The 14,189-nt window shown below is 45.0% G+C and overlaps 1 protein-coding gene across 1 annotated transcript in view; it reads left to right on the top strand.

Annotated features, from left to right (window-relative positions):
• LOC133348538 (collectin-10-like) overlaps window positions 1-13,668 on the top strand; it is a 33,905-nt gene extending 20,237 nt beyond the window's left edge. The window contains exon 5 of the mRNA XM_061561405.1: window positions 13,587-13,668. Coding sequence (XP_061417389.1) covers window positions 13,587-13,668 — 82 coding nt within the window. The remainder of the gene's footprint in view (window positions 1-13,586) is intronic.
• Window positions 13,669-14,189: the final 521 nt, after the last annotated feature.

The following is a 14,189-nucleotide window of genomic DNA, read 5'->3' as shown; positions in this document are numbered from 1 at the left end:
ATCACCGCCGTGTTCCGGAAAGCCGCGTTGGGCATGGTTTTCCTGTATTTAGATGAAGTAATTTATGACAGAGAGATTCTAACTCACCCTATCTTCATATCAGTCAATCATCCGGAACCACTCCACCAGCGTGTGGGTAACGCCGCTGATTGTACAGATGTAGTAGCAGGGCAGGAGAGGTGTGCTGCCTGCTACGGCGTTTATTTCTCTGGGGTAACAACCATCAGTCCTAGGTGAACCGCACACAACCCCCACCTTAGTATATATCTTCATTCGTCACTAAGTGGTGTTGACATCACCACAGCGCCTGTGCCAGGCCAGGTGCACTAAGAGGTTGTTTGCATCACTCATCTGTCTTCTGTTGTTGCTGGAGGGCGACTGCCTCCAACAGGCAAGTAGAGCACTTCACAAACCTCCCCCGTATACAGTACACATATACACATATCTAGAAACCAATGTTCATCCAGATTGGGCTATCAGTGTCACATCAAGAGAGTGCTCGATTTCTTGTTAAAGAACAGTCCACAGAGCGAACATCTGATCCACACAGTCGCAAGCAGGACTCTCCCATTCTGCTTTTCCATTTCTGCTCTTGGTGACCGGGTTTAGTCCATCAACTCACTCGACTGGAGAACTCGGTTAACTCGCAGGCAAATGTTTGGTTTGAACCCAGGCTTCTGAGCGATGGTACTAGGTGAGGCCCATTCTAGGTTTTTATGGCAATTGGACATTGTTATTGGTGAGATTTATAGCCAGGAGATGAACCCAGACATTGTTATCCTCATCGTGGCCCCATGTTATCAGATACAGAATCCATTGGAATCTTTAGTGTAACCTTTCGTGTTGCAGAGTATGGCCCTCAGGAGTAGTTATCACACAACTACCTCTGACTTCCCTTAAAGCGACCTCTGGCTATTATTTAATTATTTACGGAGCCTATGAAAGTGGTGAAGGCGTGGCTAGCCGTTGGCAGGGGCAACCGCCGTCCAATGAAAGTGCAGCCCTTAGCGAAGGCGTCGCTAGCCGTTGCCAGGTCCAATGAAAGCGGCGAAGGCGTCGCTAGCCGTTGGCAGGGGCAACCGGCGTCCAATGAAAGTGCGTATGGTCCGGAGACACACAGACAGACAGACAGATAGACAGACAGATTCGCGATTTTATATATATAGATGGTCCTGGCGGCTCTGGAAAGACTTTTCTGTACTCCACGCTGCTCTCATTTGTTTGTGGAAAAGGTAAATTCGCTCTTCCTTTTGCGACCACTGGAATCGCAGTGACTTTACAAAAAGGCGGACGAACTGTATACAGCGGATTTAAGCTTCCAGTTCCCCTCCTCGACACATCTTCTTCGTTGATGAGACTGAATTCGCCAGTTGGTGAAACGTTACGACAAGCTTCGCTCATCATCATTGATGAAATTACAATGCTGACAAAGCATGGCCTTCGATGCATCGATCAGCTGTTGCGCGACATCATGCAGATTCAACGGCCGTTTGGTGGAAAAGTCGTCGTAATCGGTGGCGACTTCAGACAGATTTTGCCGGTTGTAGCAAACGGCACCCGTGTTGAGGTCATCGAGTGCTGCATCAAATCCAGCGTATTATGGCAGCAGTTTACCAAATTGACTCTCACGGCAAACCTTCGGAGTGATGGTCAAAATCAGAATAGTAATTGGTTGCTGAAAGTTGGATTAGGAACTTTGCCGGAAATAATCTGGAATTGCCTTTAGGTTCCATTGAAATTCGACCTCAAATGATAACGGTTGATGATCTGGTCACCGCAAATTACAGTCAGAACTTGCAACACATTCCTTCCGAAGAGCTTGCGAAAAGAGCGATTCTGGCACCTACCAACATGGACACTCTCGAAATGAACAGAAACATCATCATACAGCTGTCCGGAGATCTCCGAATTTATTACAGCTCTGACTCGATCGTGTCGAAATATCCTGCGAACGCATTGAATTACCCTCCAGAATTTCTTCACGATCAAACGCCTTCAGAAATGCTGCCACACACATTAGCACTGAAGACAGGCGTTATCATCATGCTGCTGCGAAATCTGAACCCGAAGAACGGTCTTTGCAAGGGAACGCGTTTGATGGTCAAATCTTTACAAAATAACTTAAGAGATTGTATCGGAATGCAACCGAGGCGAAATCGTCTTCATCCCGAGAATCGACCTATCTCTAAGTGATGTTACTCTTCCTTTCGTACTTAAACGATGACAAAATTCCGATAATTCCTGCGTATGTGATGACGATCAACAAGTCCCAGGGTCAGACTTTTGAATTTTTTTGTATTTATCTCAATGAACGCGTATTTTCCCATGGACAGTTGTACGTGGCTCTGTCTAGATCTAAAAATCCTCAGCGGATCAAAGTGTTCATCAAGTAGAGTCAACTGCAGGGAAACCTTTTGAACAGTGATAAGAGATTCGCACAAAATATCGTATACCGAGAAATCTTCCAAAGTCCTTAATTTCATTTAATAAGTTAAGAAAAATGTATTTATGTGCAACATTTCCGGAATTTTTTTACAAGAAAAGTAAATGTATATCTTTAATATTTCAGCTTCCGTCTTAGGACGGGCAAACAAGCTATTTTTTGATAATTCGTTCCCAGGCTGTTGTCACTGCACAGGTAATAGTTAACTAGTGATAATGCTGTTGATGATAATGGTAAAGCTGATGACGATGGTGGTGATGGTGGTGATGATGATGGTGGTGATGATGATGTTGGTAGTAGTGATAATCATGATGGTGGTGATGATGATGGTGGTTGTGGTGATGATGGTGTTGGTGACGATCATGATGGTGATGGTGTGGGTGGTCGTAATTATGATGATGGTGATGATGGTACTAATGGTGATAATGATGGTGATGATAATGGTAATGATGATGGTGGTGATGATGACGATGTTGTTGGTGGTGATGATAATAATTATGGTGGTGATGATGGTGGTGATGATGATGATAGCGATGGTGGTGGTGACAATAATTATGGTGGTGATGATGGTGGTGATGATGATGGCGATTTCGGTGGTGGTGGTGGTGATAATCATTTTGGTGGTGATGATGGTGGTGATTATGATGATGATGACGATTGCGGTGGTGGTGATGATGATTATGATGGTGGTGGTCATGATGATGGTAGTGATGATGATTATGGTAATGATGGTAATGATGTTGGTGGTAATAATGATGGTGGCGGTGACAATGGGGGTGATGATGGCGGTGGTGATGATGATGGTGGTGGTGATGATGATGGTGGTGGTGGTGATAATGATGATGGTGGTTGTGGTGATAATGAAGGTGATGACGATGATGATGGTGGTGGTGGTGATGACGGTAGTAATGATGGTGGTGATGGTGGTGGTGATGATGTTGGTGATGATAATTATGATGGTGATGATGGTAGTGATGATTATGATTATGAAGCGTAGTGAGTTGCAATTATCTAACATTGTCGATATACTACGCTACGCTCCACCGTGTTGGTTATGCCACAACTCAAGCAGTAGAGGGCAGTACGTCCCCATCTATTCTCCTGCAGAAAAAACAAGTTTTTTTGCAAGGCAGTCAGGGTGATATTTGTCATTCTCGGAGCTAGAATTAAGGTGCTCCACCAACGTTGATGTGACGGGAAATTGTGCACGCACTGTGGACTGGCCTGAGAGCACTGCTCGTGTGAATATGGCATTCAAAACAGGTTAAACGAGTTATTGTGAGTTACAATAGTCAAGTAGGGTTAATGAGAGAAAGTGTTAGTTAGATATCACAATTTACAGGGAGGAACAATGTTCCACACTGCCCACCAGGGATTATTTAGCTGTCTGTCTGTCTGTCGTGCATAAATAAATATATAATACACACAGCTCTTTGATTGGTGGAGACCTTACAAACAGCTCTTTGATTGGTGGAGACCTACTGCCGGGTACGGAGAGGGGAGGTGCCTAAGGGAGGAGGGTCAGGGGAGGGGCCTAAGGAAGGGGGGAGTCAGGAGAGGGACCTGAGGGGGGAGGGGCCTAAGGGAGGGGGGGGGGATAGTTAAGGGGGCTGTCTGCCTGGCTACCTAAAGTCAAGTTATCTTTTATACATACAGGTACGAACAACAGGTTCCACACTGCCCACCAGGGATTATTTGTCTGTCTGTCATGCACGAATGTGCTGTCCAACCAAGTTCCTACCTGCCCACTCCGAAGGAACGTGTTTGTCGTTAAATGTTTGATTAATTTAACGAAAAATGCAACGGTTGTTTAATGCTATTACGATTCTTAGTTGAGGATTGCTCTATTTTATATCACTTAAATGAGTTTTCTTGAGATTGTAATAGTTTACTGGTGATAATGATGGTGATGATGGTGATGTTGATGTTGTTGGTGATGATGTTGGTGGTGATGATGATGATAATGGTGGTGATGTTTTTTTATGGTAATGGTGATGATGATGACGATAGTGGTGGTGATGAATTCGAGTTAACCACGACCTCGTATTGAACTCACCAGATGTTGCTCGGCGGCGCTGTGCTTCAGAATCGGAGCCACTCCCAACTCCCGCGCTGTCAGCAACTGCTGTTCCGGTGAACAGATCAAAATCAAAATATATGTATTCATACTGGAGGAATCCGATGAGTTACGAGTTATTTTTCACAGATGTTCCAGTAGGCGGCACGAGTTAAGAGCATTACAATTTTGACGGTCGCATTAGGGGCGTCACGGTGGCGAGGAGATGTGAACTCTCTCGCCTGGTATACAGGAGGTTGTGATTTCCATCTCGACCCTGACGCCTGTTGTATATTCTGAGTTTGCATATTCTCCCTGTGCTCACGTCGATTTTCCTCCGGGTCCACTTGTTTTTTCCCCCTCAACATTTAGAATCAACATGCGTTGAGGGTATTTGGCTGCAGAAAATGTCCATATAATAAGGCACTTATAATAAACTTATTATTATAGCCAGGTAACAGCCAGGTCGCTTCTGAAAAGAGCTACGTAGCTCTGTGGGCCTCCACATTTAGAATCAATATCACGCGTTTAGAGAACTAAACTCTTTTATTTGCCAGGTAAAGTCCACTTGAGCTATGAGCTCTTGCACGGAACGACTTGGCTCATCGAATTGGCTAATATTATCATTACCACAAGTGGGAAGGTATAGTAACAGCCAACTAATCCAGACGCGTGTTGATTCTAAACGTGGAGGGCAACACCGGAAGACCCAGATAAATTTACTCTCCCCGTGGTCACGTGGATTTTTTCCGGGTCCTCCTGTTTTTCCCTCCACATGTAGAATCAACATCACGCGTATAGAGTATTTGGCTGCTCTACATTTTCACGTGATGATGATAAGCAACTTCGTAGAACTATCAATTGTGATATCCAGGTCGCTTCTTAAATGAGCTACATAGCTCAGTGTACCTTACCTGGTCAAAACAAAAATGAGGGCCACGCTCATCCTCTGCAGAGTATGGTGATCCCTAGAACAAGGATTGGAATAGGGGATCAACTAATTGGAATAGGGGATCACCTGATTGAAATAGGGGATCACCTGATTGGAATAGGGGATCATCTGATTGGAATAGGGGATCACCTGATTGGAATAGGGGATCACCTAATTGGAATAGGTGACAACGCATTTGTTGTTGGAACAATCTCGTTTCCTCCTTGAACATCGTAAATCTTTCTTTAAAAAAATTCCTGAAGCAGAAGATTCGTGCTCGACACAGCAGTCACATTTGCAAATGTGATTTGCAACTTTCATCATTACACGTGTATCGATAGTTGAGGTGCTACTAATGCTGCGTGGTGTTATCTTGGTGTGGTCTGGGACTGCTTTGTTATTTTTTTTGCTGCCTTGCCAAATCTTGATTAATCGGACATATAATTAATGTACGTATTATTCATTTGTTGTTGTAAACTCGCTGACTGCGTGGACATCTGTGATAAAATAAAAGTCACAATTTGTCTGTGGGTGTGTGTGTTTGCGTGTGTTCGCGCACTTGCAAAGGATTTGGCTCTCCAACCGTGATGTTAGCCAGGTTCCAAGCTGTAAGCCCCGCCGTCAGCAAGCACTATTCCCTTTTCATATCCGTCAACTTAAAATTAGTTTAATTAGAGATGTAGTGTGATTTCTGCGCGCTTTCTTTTTATGTATTTATTTATGACGCGTGCACGACCATACCAACTCACGCGCCTATAAAAATACACTAAATGCTCAGGTAAATTATTCACTGTGTGATGACCCCCCCACCCCGATGCCTGCAGTTACTATTATACAGTCGGTAGATGCTACCACTATAGGCCGTAGATATTACTGCAGAGCGGCCGGGGAGATCGTGGCTGGGGGGGGGGGGTCAGGGGTAGCAGCCCAGCCCCTGCCTGCCAAGGTGCCACCCCGGCCAGCTGGACAATCTAGGCGAGGCCGGAGGCTCTCCACTCTGTAAGGTGAGTACTTTGTGCTATAGAGTCCATAAATACTGCTATAGAGTCAGCATGTACTACTGTAGTAATATCAGGTACCACCACAGTCGGTGTGCACTGCTGTAATCATAGCAGGTACCACCACAGTCAGTATGCACTGCTGTTAGATTAAGAGTAGGTTTGAAATATTTTTTTGACCGGGGCAACGCTGGGTACTTCCCGCTCGTCTGTGATAAAAAAAAGAGCTTCATAGCTGGTTTAACACGGAACTCAAATTGTAAATGTTGTTGTGGGTTTACTCTCCAACACACCGGTGGGCTGAACTCATAATGAATTGGAATGTTTTGTTTACGTGACAACCTTACTAATTAGCTGCGTCGGGTGTTGGTGGGTTCATGACGCATTTATACTTACGTGATCTAACCCAAAAAAAACCTTTGACATTAAAGAGCTTCAGAGCTCATCGGATTCCTCCTCCAGTCTAAATACAGATTCTGATTCTGCACCGTGAACCTTAAACATCACTCGAGCAACGACATCGCTTAACGTGTGTTTCTAAACAAATACATTTCTCTTTCAGAGAGAATATCTCGTGAAGTGGGAGGGAGTAATTTCCCCATCAGGAATACCGGTGAAGGTGGGGGCAGTGTCGCTCCAGCCCCGAATTGTATCATCACCGTTCTCAATCTGACAGCGTGGTACCACTGTGTTACGTGGTTCCTTTTTAAACGTGTTGTCTTCATATAGTATTTCTATAAATGTGCCGATAAGGAGCGCGCCGCGGTGCCTATGAGATGTTATATCCCTCACCTGGTATGCAGGAGAGCGTGGGTGAGACCCCGGGCCCTGACAATGCTTGCTATATATTTGGAGTCTGCGTCTCTCTCTCTTCTCCGTGGTGGTCGCGTGGATTTTCACCGGGTTCTCTGGTTTAATCCTCCACATTTAGAGTTAACATCACGCGTTTAGAGTATGTGGCTGCTGTTATAAATTTCCACTTGATGATAAGCTACTTCATTGAGATATCATTTGTGATAGCCAGGTCGCTTCTGAAAAGAGCTATATTGCTCAGTGGGCCTTACCTAGTAAATAAAAGTTGTTTTTGTTCATGTGCAAATCCTTCTGTGGAAGATGCTTTCACGAATAATTGCAAAGTAGAGAGATCATATCACCAACTGGCGTTATAACATACAGTACGTAGACGTGTTTGTTTCAGGATGAAAAGACATTACTGAGTATCTGTTGTCCACCTACACCCCTTTTGTGAATCTACTGCTGGATAAGCGCCTCATCACGTCATGTTGAGTCTTGATGGCCAGTTGACATACTTTTGCATTCTGGTCAATGTGGGTCGACTCTGCCTCAAATGAGTACCTAGTGCAGTGTGTAAACATCGCCACTAGGGAGGCAAACGCGGTTGGGCGTGGTGCTGGCCACACACTCCCTCGCGTGCTGTTTCGGCCTTCATAGGTGGTCCTAATCAGCACTTGCCCCAACAATCTGTTAAGGCTACAGGGGGATATGTATTGCTGTTTATGGCCACCACCAACACCAGTGCTAGCGATTATCTGAACCGGTCCTGGGGCCTCCTCTCCTAGGTCGACTCAGCCTCAAACAAGTTCCTGGTGGGGTGGTGTGTCGTAGACATCGGTACCGGGCAGACAAAGGCGGCCGCGCGGGCGTGGTGCTGGCCACTCATCCACTCGTGTGCCCTGCCTGCACAGCGCTGCTGCTGCGGGTCGCTAACAGTATTTGTCCGAACAACCTGTTAAGGCTATACGGGGTATCTTTTTCCTTGTTTGTGTGTTATCTCTACACGAGTGTGCCTCTCCAACTAATGCAGTTTATTGGAATTTGTAGTTTTATGGTTTAGTGACGAACTATACAATGCCTTACGCATCGACTGTGCTCCTGCCGTAGCTAACACCTTGAGACTCAACACTGCCCATAGGCTCAACACTTCCCGTAGACTCAACACCACTGCCCGTAGACTCAACACTGCACCATAGACTCAACACTGCCCGTAGACTCACCACTGCTCGTAGAGTCGCCACTGCACCGTAGACTCAACACTGCCCGTAGACTCACCACTGCACCATAGACTCAACACTGCCCGTAGACTCAACACTGCCCGTAGACTCACCACTGCTCGTAGACTCAACATTGCCCATAGACGCAACACTGCCAATAGACTCAACACTGCACCATAGACTCAACACTGTCCATAGACACAGCAGTGCCCATAGACGCAAAGCTGCCCTTGCACATTAAGCAGTCCCCTCCTTAGCATCCTTCCACTCCTCTCTTAAAGACTCCCCTCTTCTCCATCGCCCATTGCTTCCTCTTCCCGACCCGAGCGCGTTCGTGACGCCAACGTGCCCTCTGTTACAGTCACTCGACCATCAGCCGTTGCACTGCCCTTGCCATCGAAACTACTCGATTTTTGTTACCGCTTTTAAACGTTCTTATAGAGGTCCTTGAGCCAAGGCGTGCTCTATAAATGTGAAATAAAATAAGATGCCTTTCAACAATTTGAGTGGGTGGCCAGAATCCCCAAGCGATTTCCAGTGCCTATTGAGTTCATAGCACGAGAATATTGGGAGTCCGTGACAAAGCGATCATAATGAGATCAAACAGAGAGAGGGAGAGTTCGTGTTGAGCTCTCACAACCCAGCTGCTCCTTCTTCCTCTCCAGACTTTACTCACTCTTTGCTGCCTTTCTATCCCTTTTATAACTGCCCTTCAACTCCATTAACTGCCCTTCAACTCCATGAACTGCCCTTCAACTCCATTAACTGCCTTTCAATCCTTTAACTGCCCTTAAACTCCCTTAACTGCCCCTTTTCTAGAGCCCATTCCTCTTCCCTCCCCTCGCCACTCCTTCCTGCCCCTCCTTCTTCTGAGGAGCATTCGTGCATTAGTAATTCTGTTCAGATGCACAGCAATCAACCCCAATTCACACCATCTCACTGCTCAACCCCTGTACAGGGTCCACCCGAATCTGAATAGGTATCCTGTTCCCTGAATTGATTACTCTCCTGGTGGGCGTGACCTTCTGTGCACTCAAGTGACCCTATGGGCCCAATCCATGGTCATTATTACTTTAATTCACAATTATACTTGTGGTTCATTTACATTAAGCCCTTACCGCTACACGAGTGATACTAAAACAAACAAAAAATACAATAACCCAGGTTTTTACTGAAAAATCAACACACACTCATACTCATACAGATCAATGCACATCCTTTAAATGATAATAATCATCGTCATCCTTGATATGTTCACTCACAGATGAAGGATTCTAACAGCCCCTGCCAACTCCGATTAACACAGCTGGCTACATACGGTGCAAAATAAGTTCAACATACATACAGCTCTCATGTGAGTATGATCCGATTTCACCACTCCGTCTCCGCGGCGCTTGAAACCCCCACCAGTTGTTGCAATGTGTCCAACAGATTCGACCTGCATCATTTAAAATCTCGAGTTTAAATGTATTTGATTAAACTTGTGGAAAGGTAGCAGAATGTCAGAGCTTACTGGTAGATGAAGCAGTGGTGATGGGCGCAGCCTTAAATGGAAGAGTGGGAAGAGGTAAGGACGGATATGAAAGGAACCATGGAGGATGGGGATATGGTAGTAGGAATGGGGAAGGAGAGGACATTCTTCGAATGGCCCAGGCAAATTATCTTGCAGTGGTGAAAATCTACTTCCAGAAGCTTGAGGGACATTTGATGAATTACCAGAGTGAAGGGGTTACGAGCCAGAGAGATTTTATTTTGGTGAGGAGGAAGCACCTGCAAGGAGTGAAGAACTGCAAAGTGATCCCTGGAGAGTGTGTGACTTGACAACATAGACTACTGGTGGCAGATTGCATAGTGAAAAGAGTTAGGAAGAGGGAGGTGAGGCAAAAGAACTGTAGCAGGGTGAAGTGGTGGCGACTAAATAATGAGAAAGAAACTTCCACACACAAGCTATGGAAATTTTTAAAATCGTAAGGCGTAGGGGGATCGTGAATTACATATGGGAACAACTGGTGAGTGGAATATTGAAAGCAGCAGGTCGTACAGTGGGAGTGAGAAAATAAAGACAGACATAACAGACGAAAAGATGGTGGTAGAGTAATGAAGTGCAAAAAACAGCTAGAGAAAAAGGCCAAGTTAAATAAGTGGCAGAACACGAGAAAGAAGGACCATCTGGATGAATACCTGACAGCAAGAAGAGCGTGGTAGCAATTGCAAAACAACAGCATTTGCACAACTCTACCAGAAGCTTGACAGCAAAGAAGGCGAGAAGATGCTATACTGTTTGGCAAGAGCCATAGAGAGTAAGACCAAGCACTTTGACCATGTCAATCTCATTAATAACAGTGAATGACGACCAATTTTGGATGAGATAAAGGTTAGATAGAAATGGAAAGAGTACTTTAAGACGTTTCTGAATGTGGAAATCCCAAGACGCAAAATGGTTGAGGGAGATCAAAGATTTGAAGTAGTTGCAGATACTAAAACCAGAGAAGAGGTAGTGGAATCTCTGGGGAGCATGAAACATCAAAAGGCAGTGGGGCAATATGAGATTCTAATTTATGTGTTTAATTTAATGGGAGAAACGGGTGTTCAAACATTGATGGGGCTGTTTGGGAAAATCTCGATGGAGAAGAAAATGCCGGATGCGTGGAGAGAGAGAGAGAGTACTATGGTTCCCATCTTTAAAGAGAAAAATGATGTACAAGAGTATGGGAACTACAGAGGAATAGCATTGATGAGTCACACCATGAAACTCTGGGAAATTATCATAGAAAAGAGACTCATAAAGATGGTGTATATTGGCAAGAGTCAGTTTGGATTCAGACCATAGTGGCTTCAATCTTTGGACTGAAAGTAATGATGGAGAAGTTTATATGGTGTTTATTGATGTAGAGAAAGCGTACAGCAGGGTGCCTCGAGAGCTCATCTGGTGGTGTATGATAAGAATAGGTATTATTGATGTATATGTCCGACTGATTCAGGATATGAAGGAGGAAAAATGCACGTGCGAAACAGTTGTGCAGTGTCTTAGAGCTTTCAAATCAAAGCGGGAGTGAAGCAAGGTTCTGCCCTGAGCCCTTCCTGTTCATTCTGGTGCTGGGCACAGTAACGAGAGATATTCAGAGGGAGCCCCACTGGTATATGCTGTTTGCAGACGACATTGTGCTATGCGATGAAAGCAGAGGGGTAGTGGAAGATGATTTCAGATATGGGTTTAATAATATTGAAGGGAGTTGGTTGAGGATTAGTCGGACAAAGACTGATTATACGGTGCCAAATTTCAGTGGAAATCATGCAGGAGAATTGTAAATTGGAAGTGAACAGTTGATAAGATGAACGAGTTCAATTACCTGGCTGAAACGATGTGTGCTGATGGATCACTAGAAGAAGAGATGAGAACAAGGGCTGGATGGCTGAAATGGCGAGAGATGACTGGTGTGGTGTGTGATAAGAGGGTCCCAGTTTGGTTGAAGGTAAAAGTGTACAATACTGCGGTGAGGCCGGTGCTGTTGCATGGGGCCGAGTGCTGGGGCCCAAGAAAGAGGGAGGACCAAGCTATGGCAGTCACAGAGATGAGGATGTTGCTGATTTAACAAGGAAGGACAGGGTGAGAAATGAAGAAGTGAGAGGAAGACTCAATGTGGTAGAAATTACAGAGAAGATAATATATAAAAGGCTGTTGTGGTTCGGTCATGTGGAGAGACTACAGGAAAAGTATGTGGACCAGAAGGTGCAAGTGATGTAAGTGGAAGGAAATAAATAAGGAGGAAGGCAGAAGACGAGGTGGGGCGATGTGGTGCGATCGGCCATGGTGGCCCGAGGAGCAGAAAGAGAGATGGCGCCGGACAGGGCTGCTTGGAGAAGGTTGGCAACGACAGCGGATCCCACATGAGTGGGACAAACGTGTGGAAGAAGAATAGTTTTAGTTTTTTCTTGAAACTCTGTAATGTTATGTTAAATAGTTAACTTAACGCGCTTTGCACTAACATATTTCCACATATTTATACACTTTTACATATTATATACGCAATTATTTCTACTAAATTATAAACGTAATAATTATGTAATATAATTATATTTGCCATGTAATTATTATGATTATTGTATTTCGTTGTGAGATGCAATTGGCATGAATGACGCAAAATAAAATGTAATCAATTATATGAGCCACATCTAGACATTCAGTGGGTTTTTATTAGCTACATATAGACATCCTGATGTAAGCGACGTAAAACTGTGAACATTTTCTTATTTGACCAGGTAAGGCCCGCTGAGCTCTGCAGCGCTTTATCAGAAGTGACCTTGCTGTCACAAATGATAGCTCAAGAAAGTTGCTTATCAAATGGAAATTTATAGCAGCAGCCAAAAACTTCATCATATTGACATATTGACATAATATTGACGGGAAAAACAGTCAACGCGACATATCTTACCTTTTTAAATAAAGTGCAGTATGTATTGTTTTCTCATTGTATAGACAGGTCTATGATTATCTTAAAGTCTTAAAGTCTTAAAGTCACTTTATTGTCAAGTGTGTTACATGCATGACATACAACACAGATGAAATTACAGTCCTCTCTCTTGGTCTCACGGTGCAACCAAGCAATTAAAACATTAATCACAATTAACAGACATAAATAAACAATAAACAATCGGCGATCAACACAAGATAAATAATCAAAAATGTAATAAACTTAAAATAAACAACAGTCAAGAATTTTTAAAATGTAAAATATTATTTAAATAAAGTATTTAAAGAAATAAGATATTTAAACCAGTGTGGTAGTGCGATGTAGTGCAATGTGCAGTCCAGAGATCAGGATGTACGAGTGAATGTGTGTGTGTGGGGGATGGGGTCAGGGGGCAAAGGGGGGTGGGTGGGCAGAGGGGGGGAGTGATGGTAGAGCAGGGAGGGAGTTGAGTCTCCTGACAGCCTGGTGAAAGAAACTGTCTTTGAGCCTGCTGGTCCTGGCTGGAAGACTCCGCAGTCTCCTCCCTGACGGCAGCAGGCTGAAGAGGCTGTGAGATGGGTGGGATCACCTGCAATCTTGATTGCTTTGCTGGTGATGCGGGTGTTATAAATGTCCAGAAGAGGCGGGAGAGAGACACCAATGATCCTCTCAGCTGCTCTCACTATGCGCTGCAGATTCTTGCGGCAGGACACGGTGCAGGTGCCGTACCACACGGTGATGCAGCTCGTCAAGATGCTCTCAACGGTGCCTCTGTAGAAGGTGTGCATGATGGGGGCAGGGCTCCTGCTCTTCTCAGTTTGCGGAGAAAATACAGGCGCTGTTGGGCTTTTTTGGCCAGTGATGCAGTGTTGTGACTCCACGACAGGTCTTCAGAGATGTGCACACCCAGGAACTTGGTGCATCTCACCCTCTCCACTGCAGCACCGTTGATGGTTAGCGGAGTATGCTGGGTGTGCACTCTCCTGAAGTCCACGACAATCTCCTTCGTCTTCTCAACATTCAGGTGGAGATTGTTGTCCTTGCACCACGTGGCCAGCCTGCTCACCTCACTCCTGTAGTTTGTCTCATCACCGTTTTTGATGGCATCCACCACAGTTGTGTCATCCGCAAACTTAATGAAGAGGTTGGAGCTGAATGATGGTGTGCAGTCGTGGGTCAGCAAAGTGAAGAGGAGGGGACTCAGCACACATCCTTGGGGGACCCCTGTGTTCAGTGTGATGGTGCTGGAGGTGTTGCTGCCAACTCGAACTGCCTGTGGTCTCCCTATCAGGAAGTCC

Source organism: Lethenteron reissneri, chromosome 27 (genome assembly GCF_015708825.2).
Source record: "Lethenteron reissneri isolate LAM-NWPU_2019-01 chromosome 27, ASM1570882v1, whole genome shotgun sequence".
Classification (NCBI taxonomy): Eukaryota; Metazoa; Chordata; class Hyperoartia; order Petromyzontiformes; family Petromyzontidae; genus Lethenteron; species Lethenteron reissneri.
Note: the sequence above shows the minus strand (reverse complement) of the source record. Positions and strands in the feature narration are given on the sequence as shown.